This window comes from Micromesistius poutassou (assembly GCF_964030765.1).
Source record: "Micromesistius poutassou genome assembly, chromosome: 20".
Lineage (NCBI taxonomy): Eukaryota > Metazoa > Chordata > Actinopteri > Gadiformes > Gadidae > Micromesistius > Micromesistius poutassou.
The window spans coordinates 4776742-4796825 of record NC_140290.1 but is presented as its reverse complement, the minus strand read 5'-3'; the positions used below and the strand labels follow the sequence as shown (position 1 = coordinate 4796825).

At 44.1% G+C, this 20084-nt stretch overlaps 3 protein-coding genes across 5 annotated transcripts in view; all 3 read right to left on the bottom strand.

Moving 5' to 3' along the window:
• ash1l (ash1 (absent, small, or homeotic)-like) overlaps window positions 1–5975 on the bottom strand; it is a 34213-nt gene extending 28238 nt beyond the window's left edge. For 2 of the 3 annotated variants that reach the window (XM_084484386.1, XM_084484388.1), the window contains exons 1-3: window positions 5834–5975; window positions 4717–4813; window positions 760–1736 (exon numbers count right to left, since the gene is read on the bottom strand). In XM_084484386.1, coding sequence (XP_084340512.1) covers window positions 760–1467 — 708 coding nt within the window. In that variant the 5' untranslated portion in view covers window positions 1468–1736; window positions 4717–4813; window positions 5834–5975. The remainder of the gene's footprint in view (window positions 1–759; window positions 1737–4716; window positions 4814–5833) is intronic. The other variant, XM_084484387.1, reaches the window with a different exon arrangement.
• A 571-nt stretch (window positions 5976–6546) lies between these two features.
• rnf115b (ring finger protein 115b) lies at window positions 6547–11184 on the bottom strand. The gene is made up of 9 exons (XM_084485108.1): window positions 11051–11184; window positions 10352–10410; window positions 10212–10269; window positions 9865–10097; window positions 9079–9147; window positions 8680–8758; window positions 7965–8058; window positions 7473–7588; window positions 6547–7231 (listed from the first exon to the last, which is right to left on the bottom strand). The coding sequence occupies exons 1-9, from the start codon at window positions 11126–11128 to the stop codon at window positions 7109–7111; spliced, it is 909 nt and encodes a 302-aa protein (XP_084341234.1). The 5' UTR covers window positions 11129–11184; the 3' UTR covers window positions 6547–7108.
• A 440-nt stretch (window positions 11185–11624) lies between these two features.
• scamp3 (secretory carrier membrane protein 3) lies at window positions 11625–19503 on the bottom strand. The gene is made up of 9 exons (XM_084484671.1): window positions 19048–19503; window positions 18681–18761; window positions 18360–18476; window positions 17573–17696; window positions 16622–16750; window positions 14521–14680; window positions 14024–14125; window positions 13142–13259; window positions 11625–12641 (listed from the first exon to the last, which is right to left on the bottom strand). The coding sequence occupies exons 1-9, from the start codon at window positions 19099–19101 to the stop codon at window positions 12504–12506; spliced, it is 1023 nt and encodes a 340-aa protein (XP_084340797.1). The 5' UTR covers window positions 19102–19503; the 3' UTR covers window positions 11625–12503.
• Between the last annotated feature and the right edge of the window lie 581 nt (window positions 19504–20084).

The window sequence follows — 20084 nt, the reverse complement described above, 5'->3', positions numbered from 1 at the left end:
CCCGACAAGGACTTTTGTCTACCCCCCCGGAACACACTAACTGCCAGTTCATTGACAGGATTGTCTGTCCACTGCTGCTTCCCGGTCATACCCGGGGGGGGGGGGGGAGCTTGTCTCTCGACTCAATAACACTTATCAGGGTCAAATTGGGGACAGAGAGAGAGAGCTGTAGAGGGGGGTCACGTAGGGGAGAAAGGGGAGTGGGTGGGAGGGTGAGTAGATGACACAGCCGCACAGGGAAAGAGGACAGACGACACACACACACACACACACATAAAGAATGACACACACACAGGCAGAAGGGGAGGAGCGAGTGGATGATGGATTGAGTCAGGCAAGGGAACAAGACAAAGAAATCAAAAGAGCAATTTAGGCTGCGCTTTCTACCGTGCAATAACACGCTAGTTACGGAGGGGGAACATTGTTGGGGATGGCGGCCTTGGTGAATGCCAATAGCATCTCAGGTTAGCCGTACCCATTCGTTTACAATGACGGTGTTAGTGAAAGTACACTTCCGTCTGGGGAGAACCTGAATGGATGCGTGTTTCTGCGCCAAATAAAAAAGCATGAGAAGGACCAGGGAGACATTTTGCAAAAATGTGGGCTCCCTAAGTAATCGAAAATCCCCTTACTTTTTGTTTTTGCCAAAGAGTTCAGAGAAACCTCTTGTGCAATCCCCTCAGTCTGGGAAAGCTTTATGAAAGCACAACAACTATTTGAACTCCAAACCCTTTTTTTTGTGGTCTTGCCCCAGCTTACCTTTTTGGCCTGATTATTCCCGTTGGTCGGGGAGGGCGATGGGGCACTAGAGCTCGCAGGAGGAACCGCAGTGGGGGGTGACGTGGCAGCAACAGCGCTGGAGGCCGGGCCCGGAGGCGACGGGTTGGGCCTGCTATTGAGGCACTGGGGGCTGGGCTCCCGCTCTCTCTCTCTACTATGCAGCGGAGGAGGCGGGGGAGGAGGAGGAGGAGGAGGAGGGGGACTGGGTGCGACGTGTGCGTTGGCCGGGGGACCCTCGGGCGCTGCCCCGGTGCGGCCCCCCCGCCCACTTCCGGAGCCGCCGTTGCTACGCGGTGTGGTGTGCCGGACGGTGGCCCGGAAGGCGGGCCGGCACTCATAGCTCTCCAGGATCTTGGGGGGCTTTTTCATGCGCTTGGCCTGCAGGCCGATCTTGAGCTTCACGTTGCCCTCAGAGAGGCTGCTCTCCTTGATGGAGAAGTGAGACTGGTCCACGCTGCCGCCGACGCCGCCAGGGGCCCCGGGGGCTCCTCCTCCTACCCCGTCGCCTCCTACCCCTCCAGCCGGATTGGAGTCCAACGGGGTGCACTCCTTCTCCCGTTCCCTCTTTTTCTTCTCCTCCTCCTCATCCTTCTTCCCACCCCCGCCATCCTTGTCTCGCTCCCCAGCGGGTAGTGCGGTGGGGAGGGGGGGTGGAGTGGCGGTGCCCCCCTGAATCTTCTGATCCATCAGAGATCTAGGGGGTGAGCGGGGCGACCGGGAGTTTTGGGGCCAATGTTTGTGGCTTTACCAACAAGAGGTATTTATTAAGGGGGGGTGGACAGTGGTATAAAGGCAACGGACGGGTGATTGGGGGGGAAGAGAAAGTGGGGGAAGGGGGGGGGGGGGTAGATGAATGAGAAGAAAAACAATCCTGGTTTGTGGCAAATCTGCTGTCTTTCTTGATGGCTGTGGTGTCCCGCCCTCTCTGGCTCTCTCTGGCTCTCTCCTTTCTTCAACTGTGTTGGTAGAGACAGGGTCATGAGGAACAGAGAGAGAGAGAGAGAGAAAGAGAGAAGGGGGGGTTGTGAAAGGGGGTAAAAAAAAACAAGGCGTATAATTAGTCACCCGAACAGAAAACATGAAGGAACATCAATGAGTCCGTGACAGCTAAGATGACAGAGCGAGCGTTGCAGATCACAACACAACAAGCACAGCGTGTGCGTGCCCAGCATCTCATAATGAATGATGGAGGAGAGGGGCTGGCGGGGCTGGGCGGACGGACGGGAAGCAGTTTTTATCGTCTAGGTTATTCCGCGCGAGGTCGTCCTTCATCGTCCCTGCTGGGTTACTTCTTTTTTTTATTATGCGTTCGTCCTCTCGGCCTTCAGCGGTCCGTGACCTATTTACACAGCTGCGGTGTCTCTACCTGAACGAGTGGTAAGGTGTAACTCTATGCCCAGAGACTCAGAATGAGCACCGTCCACTTGAGAACCACGCATATCCTTAAGGCTGCACGGCCCCAGAGTCTCGCTGGGCTGCCACTGCATCCCCAGGTCCTATAGGTGACATCCCGCCCAAATGACCCATCCCTAATGTTCCCTCATTAGCTACGGGGAAAATGAGCATGCTAGAAGTGGCCGACTGTGCACGCCGGCTAGCACAATGGTGCTATCAGCAGTCACTGAGTGATTTAATGGCGATTCGCCCCCAAGCAGGTGCTCTTGTCGGGGTGAAGTCATTTGGAGGCAATTCAGAACCGTGACCTCAGCACATTGGGCCCTCTGGGACTAAGTAGCCGATCTGCCTTTCCCAGCAGTGATCCCAGAAGCCTCTGAGCGTGGGCGAGTGATAGAGCAGCAACGTTCCGGTGGTGTGTGTGTGTGTGTGTGTGCGTGTGCGTGTGTGTGTGTAAACCCTGCATTAGTGGAAAGCACTAAAAGGAGCCACTTAATGGAGCCCTGAGGAAAGTCTGTACTACAACTCCTCAGGTCTTGCGAAAGTGAGAGCAGAGCGAGAGAAGGGAGAAGGCAGAAGGCTACGGCCGTAGGAGACGGCATTAGAAAGAGAAGGGGGTTGGGTTGAGTGTTTGGGGTGTTTCTTTTTCTTTTTTTTTATGACATACACAGCTACGGTCTTGGAGTACAGCCCTGCCGTTACCCACGCCCACTGGGCTCTGTGTTTACTTCAATTACTCACTCCATTTCCCCTCTAAACTCCACCCGCCCCCCTCCACCCCAACCCCTTGCTCCACATACCACAACGCTCAAATCACACCTCCCTCTTTTACCCAGCACTCCATCAATCTCGCCGCTCCGTCGACCCTTCCCTGTAAGCCCTTCTCTTCTCCCTTCTCTTCTATTACGCCCAAACCTGGAAGGCGAGCAGGAGCGCAGCGGACAGACTAAAGTCACTGTGTTCCCCCTACTTTAATCCAAAACACATTTTTGCACCCCCACCGCAACCGAACCAAAGCTCCGTTCTCTCTCTCTCTCACGCTCCTTCTCTCTCCCTCAATCCCTCTCTCTCTCTACAAGTGACAAATGTTTGCCGTTTCTTTTATATCACTTGGAGCCAGCCAAGCTGCATCCGCTGCTCTTACAGCGGCTCGACCAAAAATAAGCCCACTCGGGAACCTGGCTAGTGAGAAGGCAACTGACAGGTGACTGAATAGCCCCAGGCCTTGCACTGAGTCAAAACGACCCTCGCACTTCTAACGTCTAGAATGCTTAACTAATCTATGTACCGGTGTTTGTTCTCCTGTAAGCAATCCGATCGCAAGCCCTATTTCCGTTTTGAGACAGCTTAACATCTTTGATAAGCATTTGGTATTACAGCATCTTGTTTCTTTGGCTGTAGGTTTTTTTTACTCCCCAAAGAGTGCTAGACATTATGCATTCAATTGGTCTACAATAGTTCAGCAGTGACACTGATATAAACATGAATAAACATGAATAGTAGTAAAGGTCTGTTTATGTACAATATCAATAACCTGTAGATTCTGTTAAAACAGATATAACTGTTACATATAAAATGTGTCTAGAAGGGCCAGGAGCAAGACGGCATTACAAATTAAGATAGATTTTGAAACAACGGCAAATGAAAGCGATGGAACGTAGTAAACAACTTCCCGCGTGCCCCCTCCCATCACTCCCCTCCCCTTATTCCCTCCCTCCGTCCACTGCCTCTTTCACTTTTGCACACGTTGTTCTGCTGATTTCCTCTGGGCAAAGGGAAATGGACCGAACCCACCCCCACATCATTCACAGAAGTGCTGGAGCCCAGCAATGTATCCCCATGTTATTTCCAAAGACAATATCGCGCGGTGCTGGCAGGTAGCACATGGCCGTTCCTTGCATAGGCCTAATATAGAACAAGATCGCAACCACTAACTGCAACCATACAGAGACGGATATATAGATGGGATTGAAGGCAAGGTGAGGGTACCAAATCGAGGATACAGCCTGAAGGGCCCCCGAAACTAGCGGATGTCAATCAAAACAGCAGATGCGTAACCATCCCGGAGACACTGACACTTTGCGGCTTGCTCACTTGTCATTGTTTTGGCAAAAAGTGCATGTCAAATTGGTAATAACTCCTTCATAGATAGAGTGGTATTTAAGCCTTATATACCCGCCTTGTCGATGACAGGTGGTAATAGCAGTTGAACTTAAGTGGGCCATTTAGTTGCAGCTTTGCCTTACGAGACACACAGCCACAGTTATACATAGTTCGATTTTATTATTATATATAATTAAACAAAATGCATACTGTAATGCAAGGATAAGTAACGGAAACATGTACAACTAAAGCCGAGATCACTTGTGATGTCCAATGTCAGCCCCGTGTTAATTTTTGCATTGTATTTGTATCAACATTTATTAAAACAATCAATTAATCTAGTAAAGCTTCAGATTACCTGTGGCTGTTATGATAATGACAACCGAATACACAAGAATAGACCAAGAATCAATACAACTGTGAAACATTGTCACTTACCTCTGCGATCGTTCAGAAACGGTGCTCACATTATTCGGGTATGGTTTTTCTCGTCGTACGTGTCAACGTTGTGGCCACATAGTTCACTTTCCGAGTACTGATTCGTCCAAATCAAAAGATAAAATAATCAGAAATGTCCAGCCGATCTCCAACATACTATAATTAGAGGCGCGTACTAGCCCCAATATGATCTGAAGCGACTATTAATCGCCCACGTATGCAAGCGAGACTCATCCCACCGTCCTTTGAAGACGTGCCAAATAGGTTATCACATTCCGATGCACGGGGACTGCAATATAAACTGTAATCGTATAAACGGCACGTTTAACACGAAGACACAAATAACACAGCAACGTACGATACACGTTTTCTATCCTGACACCCCAATCCGAAAGTTGTGATGGAGTAGGTGGAATGTCAACACGCTTCATTCCCCAATTTATTCTCATACAAACACAACAAGATGTCAGGACTATGATCTATCAAGGATGGCGTTGGCAATCGTCCCGTGTTATAACCTATGTGTTTAAATGGTCTGTTTAGGTTATTACATGATAGTAGCGACCATTCGTCCAATAATAGACTGCTTGCTACACAGTATCAATGGCATTCGCGCTGGCTAGCAATCCATGCCTATGCTAACATTATACAATATAGACTGGATGTACCAGGGCCACAGTTGCAATCTATATTGTATGCACAATACAGGGAAATTGGTAAAATATCTTGGAGCATTGCAATACATCCAAATCCAGCATAAATGACAACATCCGATGACTAGAAGCTCGCATCTCCGTCACATTAGGGACTCGTGCTACTGGAGCGCAGCTAAGGGCTAACGATGCAATATTGTGAAGCCTAGCGCTCTAGCCAGCCGAGCAAACCACATAGACACGTAAACAAAGGTGCGAGACAATTGTCCTGTCTAAACCCACAAAGTACATGTAACAATATAGTGTCATGCGTATTTATATAAGATAAATTAATAGATGCAGCGCTGTGTCATTATTAAAAAACACGAACTGTCAACAAAATGGCGGCTGCGTTGAATCAACAGAGACCCGAAATGGATCGCCTCCTATTCCTTCACCCTCGCCCGAAATCCTATCATCCTTACAGAAGTTGGTATCCGTAATAACTCCAAGAATCTCCAAAATCGTCTCCGACACTGGGTTAGCTGGGCGTAGATGTGTCAGAATGGGCCTTGCTCGTCAATCGGGCCTCCATGTCTGCTCAGCCCGTATCGTTACTGTCAGTACAACACGGGCATTCTCAGTGTGGAGGGAGGGAGGGAGACGACGGAGGGGGGAGGAGAACGAGCCGAGGAGGGTGAGCAGGGCAGATGTCGGTCGTGTGGGACAAATTGGAAACTGTACTGGTGTTAAAAGTGTGACAATATCTCATTACATTTTCATTACCCACGGTCCATGGGAAATTTAATCTGAAGTACACGAAGGTCTCCTGTGCGATATTATTCACGTGTGATGTATTGAATTTGTAATTAACCTTGCGTGGGGAAAGCTGGTGGCAACGGTTCGCGCGCTTGTGGCACTGATGACCCAGCGTCACGTCTACCGTCCCCCTTCCCCGTCCCCAAACCCGCCCAGGATGAGAGGATATTCAATTACACATTCCAACTGGTTTTCAGACAGTTTCAACACAGTAGTAAAAAAAAAAAAAAAAAATCAAACCAGATTTGCATCACTGTGCATAGGACAATCGCATCTCAAGGCTAAAAGAGTTTATAAGCCCCAAAGCACCAGATATGCTTAGCAACCCTATAGGAAATCAAATTGTATCTGAAAAAAGGGGGAAAGAGAGCAGGAGAGGGCAAGATCACAGTCAGGATTTAATGGCAGTTTTAAGTAAAGGAGACAACACTGACCCCAAGGTAGGTCAAATTAGTTTTACGACTGAACTGCTGGGAAAATACTCTTACCCAGAGCCTTGGTACAAAACGGCTACTTCATAACTCAGTAAATTCTCCATCACTCTTGGCAGTCACTGGTGATTTAGTGGTGCTAAGTTCCTGGCGTCTGAGCATCTGAATCATCCATATTAGCCAATGAAACAAGGACAGAGCACCCAGTGAAACAAGGACAGAGCACATCCACAACCATGTCACCAAGCACTGTATTGCTGTGTACTCTTCCGCCACATAGATAGCAAGGGGTAGGAGGCAGCGTGGCTTTTATTAAAATAAAAGACAGCTTCTTGTAAACATGAATACATGACTGAAATGTCTCTGCGAGTTGAGAGAGGCTTGTTCTTATAGCGACACAGGTTGATCTATGTTAATACTTCAGTGAAAATGTTGACAGAGGCGTTGTGACAAATGGCTGTGTCTCTTGAAAAACCGCAAAGTGTGTGCGTGCATCCTGGGCTGCGTGGTTCAGATGGTCTGCCTCTCCGAGGGCTCAGGTCTGATAGAGGGCTGGTCTGTGGCCTCTGACGTCGGGGGCAAGCTGTTGTCTACTCCGTCCAGACTCTTACGGCATACCGGACACGTGTCATGCTGCAGGGACGGGGAAACCCATGAAGAGCATAACAAGCTAGGCAGCAGTCGCAACAGCACCACAATAATACTACACCACCCTAATGTGACAAATTATTGACGACACCATCGTTAGTGGACAATTATGCAATTATTTTGAACTGGACTGAACTTAATCAGAGGTTTTTTGACCCTGAAGTGACACTATGGTCCTAGTGTATGTCAAGCTGTTTGTGTTACAGTTATGCTTTACGATACTTACCAGCTCAAGCCAAGGTACTATACAGTCACTGTGGAAATAATGTAAACAGGGAAGTTGCCTGACATATTCTCCTAAAGAATAGCGCTCACAGCACACTGGACACTCCAACCGGCATGCTGAAAGAGAAGGGAAAGAAAGAGAAGATAGATGGATGGATGATCAACACTGGTTTGTGTTTGTGTGGTACATTCCATCAAATCGCAAGATTTCCATAACAATGGCTATAATAGATGGCCTTATTGCTCCCTGCAATACATTGATATTAATGTTAATGCTTTTGAGTAGCCAATCTTTTGGACCTATATTTCCACACATATTATGTCAAAAAATGCTTAAGTTAAAACACAATGTGCCCCACAGATCCTCTATGTTCTGTACATAGAACAGTCATTTAAACATCCTTCTCTGCAGTCACATGAAATGGCCTTGCTGTCTGACGCCCACACGTCATATGATGATGTCAATGTCACTGTCAACCCCCCCTCCCCCCACCTGTTTGTTCCTGAGAGACGCTGACGGTTGGCAACGATGAGATCATGTCCTTTTCTGCGGGGGGGGGACCAGTGCCCTCCAACTGACCCAGCAGCTAAGGATGGAGGGAGGGGCGGGGCAGGTATTGCAAGGGACAGAGAAATAGTTGGAAGTGAATAAAAAGATGGTGCAACAGCAAAGACATAAAGAAAGATGTATGTTCTATGAAACACAGAAATCATTATAAATAAATAAAAAAGAAGCAACTGTAGGCAGTTTTGCACGTTTTTGCAAAACTGGGGAGCAATATAAACCAAAAAATATATTGTGTGTGTGTGTGTGTGTGTGTGTGTGTGTGTGTGTGTGTGTGAGAGAGCATAACACTAGAAGATAAGGAATAAGAGGAGTCAGTCAATATATAATGGTCCGGTAATAGCCATTCAAATAGGTTCAGCTCAGAAACAATTCATTACTAGTAAATGTCAATAGCTTAGCTACCTTCAGTGTCCTTTATGAAATTTATACCAATGCATCTACCAATCATATCCTTAATCTTTCACTCTGTGATACGAATGAGATTCTGAGGTCAAGACATAAGGCAAGAAACATGTGTCAATATTCAAGAGGAAATGTGAAAATGACAGACGGGGATGTGAGGGGTCTATATGATTGGTCTTGCTTTTCTAACTCATCGTGTAACTGCCGGATGTTACTAGACAGCGATGACTTCACTCACCTCTGTGATAACAGAATCTAGACCTCCCTGACCCCAAGCATAGTCTCCTGGGTTAGAGTGCAATTGGAGCATAGAAGAGCTGAACAGAAACACAGACAGAGAGGTTGTTGTTATTATTAAGTATATAATAATATGCTTCAAGTTAAGAAAGGGGAAGGTGTCAATTGGGGTGTAACGATACACACAATGTTTTTTATTAGTTTCCAATCAGCAATTTTCAGGTTATGATTTTGGTCATATATAGCATACTTATAAAAGAAAATAGCAATGTGCTTTGAAAGACAATGTTGTGAAAGGAAATGGAATGTAGATGCCTATGCCTGTCCAATAGTAAAGATGAGCGAATCAACAACAACTATAACATTTTACATTCCTATACACTACTTTCTGCCAACTTACAGGGATGCTGGAGTTGAACCTTGGTTTCCATTGCTAGCGAACAAATTAGCCAAGAACTGCTGCACAATCCTACGGAGTAGAAAGTAAGAAAGAATAGAATATATTTTAAAACAAACACATCATCTTGGGTTATTCCCTATATTCAGAAAAATAATACCACTTAACAACTGTTATACGGGTATGACTACATTAAAATATCCACAAGCCATAGACTGATGCCAAGTGAAAGAGGATGAGTCATTCCCAATGAAACAACTGTTTGATCAAGTCATTAAGTAATTTCAGAATAAGGCATCCTCAAAGTCGTTTTCACCAAGAACACCTACATGCAATCATTGATCAGAGGTTCTATGACCTCCATGTTTGAAATTACTTTGTAAAGATACACGTTTGGTAAACTCTGAGGACACCCACCTAAATCTACCTAGACCCTTTGATGATATTTTAAGCAGTGTTTCCCAACCTTGGGGTCAGACCAACTTCTTGGGGTCCCCTGATATGAAGATGGGGTATATTTCATGGTACACTTTTTATAAAAATAATTTGAAGGGTAAAGGCCCTAATGAAAGAACAGACTATTGTTAAATTGATCAATTCGCAATTATGAGCAAAGAACTTGACCGGGCCATTGATATTAGGATCAGATGGGGGGGGAAGAAGCAGGATGCAGCTAAAAGGTTAAGAAATGTGGTTGCAAGAAGTTTCTGACCTACAAATGGGGTCAATGGTCACACAAGGTTGGGAAGCACCTCTTTATGGTTGTTTTTTTTGTCCATCTCAACCCACCACTCAACTGCAGGCATGTGGTCAGGTCGAGATGACCTCCGCTCCAGCCCTGGTTGGTGGGAGGTCGGTTCAGTTTGGCCACTATCTGTTGCTGCTGTAGACGCCTCCTGGGAGAGAGAGGAGACCTCGGACCCCCCCATCCGCTCACCAGCGGTCACTCCGTGGTCGCGGCCTGGGCTGGTGTCGGCCACAACGGGATCTGCCAGGAGCGAAATATGCTGCCTGAACAGCAGCTGCCACAACATGAACAGGGAGCAGACGTTTTTGTTTTTTGTTTATTTTAGGGATTCATAAATGTGTTATAGGGTTGTTTTTGTTGCTTATGATAACTCTTCGTGTTGACCTACTTCTGTCAAGAGGGGGTTAGTATCTTCACTGGCCTCTGTCGTACTCTGCGTCAGGAGGCTGGAGAGCAAGATCAAATGGAGTTAGCAGAGACAGAGAGGGTATGTGCAGCCTTAAAGAGGAGCAGATCAGTTCATTGTACCTTGAGTCTTCGTCCACCTCCTCCACAAAGCCAGATTCACACCGGGGACATGTTAAATCCTTCACAAAAAAATACAAATTGTATTCTTGAATTGAAATCAATCAAAAAACAAACAAATCATGTGTATCCTCTCCAACAGAAAAATGCACACACACACACACACACACACACACACACACACACACACACACACACACACACACACACACACACTAAACGCGGGGCTATGCCGGCCTATAATAGCGTGACACAGTAATGTGGTTAAAAGTGTCGTTTGACAGCGCGACAAGCCATTTGGAGCGCGGGCCAGCATGCGTAGTATGCGGCGCGCACCTCCCTCCCCTGATCCTCCTCACATGTGTTTGACAGTTGACCAGCCGTAGTGCTTCTAAATATGGCAACGGCACCAATGAAACTTGGATCGACCGATTTTCCCGACTAATGTTATTCGTGAAACCGTAAAACCGTTATGTAGCCTTTACGACATACTTACAGCTAACGTTATAAAACGACGCCTGTTCATACCAAATTAATATAGATAGTTTTTTAAATGGATCCAAGTCTGGCTCACAGCTAATAACGTACTTCATGTGAATGTTTTCAGAGACGGAGCTTACCAACTGTTGAACGGACGCGTCAATTAATGGCCAGACTATAGAATATAACGTCGTGCAATGACACTGTTTCAAATGAACTCACCGGGAGTTTTGGTTCTGTTTCACATTTACAGCAGTGGCAGAAGAACCGGTGTTGTGGTGTCGCCGCTGCCTCCGCCATCTTCACAACACCGCCACCCTGTCACTGACAGGGTCCGTATGGCGGCTGCTTTCCGTTCTCCGACACTTCTATCTCCTAACATTATCTGGTATATGAACAATATAATGCAGTTCATGCCGTCTTAAAAAAAAACACAGACCAATAGGTTTTAAATGTGTTACAAGACCGCTATGAAGAATGTATCGAGTGATGATTTTTTTTTAAATTGAGTCCGTATTTTGTGTTATAAATAATAATATAAGTTATAAATAAGTATCTTTGGGGATTCTTTTTACACCATTTTTACTCAGCTACTACCTCCCGTAAATAGCGTTAAATTACATAGTATGTAAGAAGTTGTCAAAAGAACAAGTAGTTTTCTTGTATGTTTGGGCTTACTGTACGTAGGGGTCGCCACTAAACCAAAATGGAGACCTTGTTCAGATCATATGATCGCTGCAAACTGAAAGGAAATGATATTCAATTTAAATTCTTCAAGTCAAAAACTGAGTCAACATTCAGCATGTCATCTCTTTATTCAAACAAAAATGCATTAGTGTTAGCAATCTTTAACAACCATAATACATACAAACAGCATCAACAGAAAAAATACAGATATCACAACAAAAACGACAGGTACATTAATATGCAGTTAGACTACAACACATTTTGGCAATATGGTACACAGGCATTCTCTTTTGGAAAAATAATAAAGCAACGTGTTAATGTGTGTACGGGCAGCAATGTAGGGTTAATATCCAAATAAAGTTAAACCATTCACTTGAATGGTGATGAATTAAACATAATTACGTCACAATTTAAATTATTCAGCATCAGCCTTTGGTTCTTATAAACACAGTTTGCCATACTAACCAGACATAGTGTAAGAAGTTCATCTTAGAAAGGAAAACACCAAGGCATTATAGTACCTTGTTTTATTGGCACCCAGTAAACCCTGCATCCATAAACAGCGGTCAAAAAAACATGTCTGACAATACTATACAACAGTCTTTTACTCCAATCTTAAAAGCGTATGGCTTTCAAAATAAATATTTTAAAAGCGTTAAACACCACTTTTCTATCATTGCTGCTGTGATTCCAGTTGTTTTTAAATGAATGGCTTGATCACTTGCAAACCTTGTCCTGTACACCTTTACAAAACACATACGACTCCAGCAACGATCACTCGCTGCCCCCAAAGGGGCAGCATTTTTGATCCTACACAAAAATGCCAAGGACCCGTAGGGTGGGAAATTCAAGGGGAAAACTAGATCCCATGGGCAGCAGATCAAGGGCCCACTCCACACTGGACCTAAGCACTCTATCTCTTTGTCTCTGTCTCTGTCACCCCCCCCCCTCTCTCTCTCTCTCTCTCCTGCTCTTTCTCTATGTGGCTCTATCGAGGGCCAGTGAAGGCCCCCTGGGCAGCGTTGGTGGCAGCATTGCGCACAACCTGATTGGCCATCACTCCGGTGGCAAACTCGGCCTGGGCCTTCTGGAAGCTGGCATCTGTCTGCCTGTACATAGAGTGTACCTGTGGGAAGGAGGGTGAAAGGAGAGGGAGTTGATACACTGAGCAGTTGTTCACGGTGCCAGGCCCATTGTGTGTGAGGGCAGTGTGTGTAACCGATATGTGGAACGTGAGTCAGGAGGCCATTCACTGGACTGTTTCTGTTGATAGCTTTACGGGGCGACCACTAGGCCACAGCTTCAATTAATAGGACAGAGCATGTGGAAAATGTGCCCACAGGTAGATTTTGCTAACAAAGGCTTGGAGGTGTTGATCTACAGCATTGTAGCGATTATCATGTTGTTGTTGTTTTGTTAAGGAAACCAATTAAAGCTATAAGGAAAGGTAACCTATAAATCCAAGAATATTTAATATTTCAAAATATATGACAATAAGTTCTGCTTGACACTGGTTTCCTCAAATCAAAGTCTTAAATCAGTGGAATGTGGACTGAATTGGTTAAAAATAAACATGACGATATCCTTGGGCATAACATGTCCATGTCTGAAAATAAACTTCAGTACCTTCTTAAGCATGACGACGCCCAAAGCTGTTTGAGCAGTAAAGAAGATGGCGTTGATCATCATGATCACGCCAACTGGAACGCTGGTCTTCAGAGCTGCCAGACTCACGATCCAGCCGCTACCGAAGAGAGGGAGAGACAGATGGACTCAAGAGCATGTTGACTTGGACGCAAATAACCCACCGGTTGTTTACCTGGACCAAAATAATCAGAACGAGCTAATCAAGTTTCTGGAATTACATACGAGGGATGAATTGACACAAACTTTAGTAATGGCAAAGCCCCTGTATATGCAGTACTGACGTTTTTTCACTTCACGCAGAATAATACTATCCTTATATTAAACAGTAACCGTCACTCCAATACAGGGCATGCAGATGCAATAGCAAGTTCCCTTCTTTGAACACATGATGGGAAAGGGAACAATCCCTTTCAAATGGTTTCTTGCCCAAATTAAATTACATTAATCTGTAAAAATGTGCTGAATAATTATGTAATTTGAATAACTATCGTAAGATGAAACTAGATATGGAAGAGAAGAGAACGGAAAAGAAGAAAAATTTGTATTCAAATTAAGATTTCATTTTCTATCAAGTCATGCCAGAAACACTTGCTAGATAAAAAAATAAGCTGAAGCTGTTACTTCAGTTTCAATTTAATGTTATGAATGTTATCAGCCTCACTTTTAAGTCACTTTGGATACAAGAGTCCGCTAAAAGGCTACATGTAAATTGGGTTTTCAAGCAGGTGATTTGCCAATTTTTAAGATCACACTCCAAGACCAGATTGACATTATTTACTCAAGCCATAATAAAGTGTTTTCTGGTATATGTTTATAAAAGGCATTACATATATCTCGGTGGAAAAATCGTATCACACATACCTGAACCCCCATCCTGGTATCCCGATGGTCATGATTACAAAGACCACCACTTGGGCAAAGAATATGAAGAAGAACGCAAAGAAGTTGAAGGAGCTGTCAGTCCTAAAAGGTGCAGCACAGAGAAAAAGGGTAAAGATAGCAAAGAGAAAACACTTCAGAGCAAACACTGGAAAGGCTGATATGCTTACAACTAAATCTAAATTGGTGTTTGCATAGGCTGACAAACGGTTGTCGTGTATGGCCATTTTGACAGGGTACAATATAGTCACTGCGATGCATGGGCTGTTAGTTTAATGAAGCAAATAATTAACTACCATCCAAGTGTCCTTGTCGTCCCTGCTTGAGTGTCCATAGAAATGCGCATAATCCCTCACAATCTCAGAAAGTTTTGCTTTTGAACTGGTGTTCAATGTGGGGCCATTTTGTCAACACAACAACACCATTTCCGATTTAGTTTTAAGTGTATCTGGGCCTGAAGGGGTAGCGATGGTACGCACCTGAAGGCCTTGTACACAGGCCTGTACCAACAAACGAAAGAGCAGGGGGTGAAGAGAAGAGCCCAAAGAATGGCTAGTCCCAGGCCGACCCCGCCCTGCGGGTCCACGATGAACATTGCCAGTGAGGAGACCAGGTTGAAGAGCAGAGTAGCAGCACAGACTGGAGGGGGACCCAGAGAACAGGGAGTAAAAGAGTACCAAAAAGAGAGTACCAAGAGAGTCTGTATGTTTGCTGGATAGTTAAACACTAGATTGTAGTTATACATGTAAGAAGAGCTTCAAAAGTTCAATAAAAGTAGAAATGCATTCCATTATCTTCCCATATCAACATCCAATACCATTGGTAGTGGAATAACTGAGGCAAAACGTTTTTGCCTCAGTTAAAACTTTTGGGTTTTTGTTAGGGATGCACCGAAATGAAAATTCTTGGCCGAAACCGAAAACCGAAAATGAGGAAACCAAGGCCGAAAACCGAAAACCGATTAATATTATGCCAATTATTAGTAGGCCTACCATTGCATTTATAGCTATGACGGTGTACTAACCTCACTAAAATCAAGGCATTGCAATTCAAAGAATAAATCAATTACAATTATTAAAAGTATAAAAATATTTATTTAGCACTGAAAAAACAACAACACCGTTTTCTGTTTTGCACTTTGCAGACGGTCCCTAAGCTCGGATGATAGCCGACAGCTCATAGAAGCTGTCGGCACTTTGCGGACGGTCCCTAAACTCGGCTGATAGCCGACAGCTCATAGAAGCTGTCTCATAGCAAGCCGTCGCTAAAGACGGCTCGTTTGGATGAAAACAAGGTTGTAGCTGGTTCTCTAGATTACTACATTTAGCTAGAGGTGTCATATGTTTCACAATGTTTCACTATATATTATATTGGCGCAAAGGCGCTTATCCAGACAAGCGTGTGCTGGCCGCGGTTTTTGTTTGCGTCATCACAATTTCCTGTTTCTGCCGTGTTTTTCGGTGATAAAAGTGTTTTATTTTTGGCCGAAATTTCGGTGCATCCCTAGTTTTTGTTCTAAATAAGAATTGTCAGGCATTGTGAAGCAGCGTTTTCTTTTTTGATACACATTTCCTAACCATAGCGGTTTTACCAACACAATAGAACGATTACATTTACTTAAACACATCAATGTGTGTCCATGAAGATTCCTACATCAGCTTTTAACAAGGTTTGATTTGACACCCTTTGCTGCTAATGGTACTCGTCATGGTCTGCACAATAAGATGCTTGATATTTCGGCTTGGGTGCAACTGTAAAAGTACATCGAATCTCGTCTCGACCTACACTATATAAATATATCACCATTTTTGGTGTATGTCTAGCCAACCTGAGATATGTGTAGCCTAGATGTGATGAGCATACAAAAAAAAAATCACTGTTCACCCCAGACACATGATGGTACAATATGATGGTGAGCTAAAAAAATACAGAATCTAGGAAAGGTTGCAAAGGGAGCAGCTGCCAATAAACAGGACCATAACTTCTCAACGGCGGAATTATGCACTTTCAACCACCAAGTATTATATAGTACTAGGAAGTACATAAGTTATAATTTAAATTTACTTTACTTTGTAAAATTACTTTGAAAAATAAGATGACGGACAAGGGATCCTAACCAGACAGTTCCAACCCCCTTCTGCACTCCAATCATGACAACAAGCTCACTTCAGAGAGCAGAAGTGACTTATTGTTGAGTCATCGTCCTGGTCCATTTTCCCGATTGCTGGCTCTAAATTGTGAAATGGTGTGCGCCAGAAAGACAAACATCTCATTTGATTTGAGATCCGTCAACTACATGAGAAACAACCCCCCACAGGCCACCATATGCAAATGATAGTCATTTATACTACTTAAACTATGAATATGTTTTTTTTATACTTCCTCCATCCCTACTACTGTAGGGATTTTGTATGCCTTGGAGGACAGGAGATTGAAGACAGAAAGAAGGAGAGAAAGGCATGCAACACAGGTGGGAATCAAACCTGGTTTTCTACAAGGCTTGCCCACTACATGGTTTGCACTCTAATGGCTGTAGCCCCCAGGCTCCCCCATAAATGTAATAGCGAACAAAGAACTCACACATCCAGAAGTAGTACATGATGGTGACAGTGCGTTGGAAGCTCTGGCTGATATCCAGGCTGATGTCCTGGTAGAAACATGGACCCACAGGGCAGAACGCCGGCAATGGCGGCCAGTTGTTCTGACGAGCTATGGTGGCGCGAGAGAGAAAAAAGGTCAAAGGACAAAGTACAGCATTTATTCTATTACATTTCAAAAGACAATATATACATTTTTTTACATACTATGTCTATGAAATGTCCAGTAATGAAATGTCATTTGAAAGCATTGTTGTTTTCCTTAGAAAGTCTTCCAGCTTACCAGTTATAAAGTTTTTATTTATATGGATTATTCAGGTAATCACCAAGGTTAGAGAGTTTAGTTTTTACCTATAGTACAGTGTCCAAAGTTTAGACATGTCATCAAATCCCTGTTACTTTTTCTCCCCAGTAATTCCCCTAAAAACAAATAACATCGTCTTTATCTCACATTAAGGTGGTGCTGGAGAAAACCGTCTCTCAGGATGTGACTCATCAAACCGTAACAAATAAACAAGGATTGTATTATACCCTGGAATGGTAGAATGCCATCTAAGGAGAACAACCATGCTTTCAAAATAATGCAAATAAAGTCGCTGGATCTAATTTGCTAAATTTCACGATAAATCATCTGTTTCTCCTAGTTCCCCAATTTCTTATTAGGTGGAAATGAACACCCTTATGGTGCTATCCATTGTGTGGTATGCCGGTACGACCGACCTGCTCTAGCGAGAACGTGACGTCATTTCCTGGCTGGCAGCACTTATAGCGTTCCCGTTTCTCATTGGCTAATCATTGTTATTGTTTGTTGTTGTTGCTTTGCTATGACCAGTAATCATGACATTGACTGAAAGAGGTCCATGAAATAAACAGTTTTCATAAAACATTGTACAGTACACATTCTATAACGCCCAGCAAGCAACCCCTGGCTTACAGGCTCCAGGTCCGAGGCCGTGGGACTCCAGCTCCCGCTCCCTCTTCTCCAGCTCACGGGCCTTCTTCTCCAGCTCCTCCTGCTTCCTCAAGAGCTCCGCTGTTGTGGCGTTGACTGCCGCCTGCTACAAACCACACACCATGCTTCTCCGTCAGTGGCCATGCAGCCAGACCGGGGGCTGTTGTTGTGTAATTAAGCTCTTTTGCCATTTTTATCCAAGCAGGATTCAACAGATGGAGTGCCGAGATCAATATTGTGCAAGTGCATGCATGTGTGTGTCTTCACTTTGCCTGAAAACTATTTAGAATTTGTATGAATGCTTTTGCTTGACTGTGTTAGGACCATTGTATTACTAAGGACAACTAAGAGTAATGGTTTGTGCAGTGCACTGCAGTGCCAACAGAGTTGTTTATGGAGGTTTCCTTTGTGCTAAGATTAGTAAAGTTGCACTAATAGATTCAAAACAAACTCCATTTGTTTCTATGGTTTGCCCCAATGGCTTTTCACTATAATTAATTGTTATTTATGTATGTATGTATGTATGTATGTATGTATATAAGTCTTTTTTGTCATACTACTACAAGGATGATAATTCTAATTGATTGAAATTGGAAACGGTTATGTGAAAAAAGGACAACTTATATCTGTACTTGGCACCATTATATTTTAGTGGCCTAGCTGTGTCTTGCTAAGAAGTTAACACAGTGAACATTGCTGTTGCCACTTTATGACGTACTAGTCTGGAGTCTACCCATTCTGTGTACCATGGGTCCAGCATTCTGCATACCTGGGAGGTGTAGGAGCCATAGTTGCGAGCCTCGGTGGGCGTGGTGCGGCTGGGGGGGGTTTGTGCCGGTACAGAGGGGGGGGTGGGGGATGTGGCCTCATATGGCGGAGGAGGGGGCTGGAGAAGGAGTTCAGTGATTAGAAATTTGTATTATTGCTATTTTGTCAGATGGATGGGTCTTCCCAAGGGGATAAGTGGCCTGGGGATGTACAGCATAAAGATGTAATGAAGGCACAATATCAAACATTAGAGCATATTTGAGTCATTTAAAATAGTTCTTCATCTTAAAAATGTGAATATCCCCAAGGATTGTGTTCTTACCCCAGTTTTATTGTCAAAGGGATTATAGAGGTCCAGTGTGGCATATCCCGTATTGCTGCTATGTTGTGTTACTGCAGGATCCTAAATAAGAAACCAGAACACGCAAGAAATGTAAGCTACCATATTTACATTTATACTTATACTAAGGTGTATGGATCATAATGTGTAAGGCATGGGTAGTTTTCTTTATTGGTAGGCCTACGTAGTTGGAATAACATAAGGGCGGATCAACCATATCATATGAGCAACAGCATGCCTGGCATTACATAAATATGATGACAATACGAGAATCAATGTCTTCCATCAACCAAGCAGAGCAACACATGCAAATACAATTAGATACCGCTGGCATTTTTGTACTAATCACCTGGAATGGGTTGTGGTCCTCGGATGGTTCAGGAAAACTTGTGTACTTCGACATCTTGCTTGCAGTCAGATGAAACGAAACTCAGCAGACAGCGTACGCGTCAAAATACTTCACGATGCTTACCGTAAGGAAAAGACAAGACCCAATCTCTGTCCGTAAATGCTTCTGCTAGTCTAGTTATTTATAGTTTTTGTCTATAACGAATGACATATCACCAATACAAAATATCGACATTAGATTTTCCTTTAGCTACCGTTAGCATACAGTTGCTTTTTCACGTAGTAAGATTTTCTTTGGCACAATGTATCTAATGTGACAAGCCAAACGCCACAGCTAATCCTGCTTATTTATTTAACATATGTCACGTTATCGTATATTAGCGTTATCCCTCAAACGTACAAATGTGTTTTGTCCAGAATGTATCGTTTTCAAAAAACAAGTGATCCAGGAAGTAAACCATCCCTGTCACATGACCTATGCGGCAAAGCAAGAAGCACGTGGCTTCCGAAGGGGCGTGGTCATATTGGTTCCAAAGAGATCACAACAAGTCATAGGTCAGATGTTCCCTAGTTGACTGTCATTCCGAATGAAACTTGAGAGTGGAAGTCTCTCTTAGCAGTGATGGTTAAAAGACGATAGCTATACGTTTCAAAAGGCACAAATATCGAGCTAGCACACTTTAACTGCGCCGAGGATATCCATGTAATGGACTGATCCCCGTTGGTGTGTACGTGTACAAGAGTTTAAACATGAGTTTTGCTAAGGTAAAGCAATAGTTCCCTTTCATTCTTCATGCAGGTAATGCGTACGTAGGCAAGGTAATGGTAGACGTTTAGTGCTGAAACAGCAAGGCGCAGAAAACTCCAGAGGGAACTATATCGGTGCGTGGGTAATTGTGTTTCCATCAACGAGCATTTGGTCCATAATTGCCTGTTTCTCACGGCACATTATTTGCAGGTGTTCTCGCAAACAGCGAAATTAATACAGTTGTTTTTGGGGCAACAAACAGCACAACAAAACATTTTTGTTAACCATTT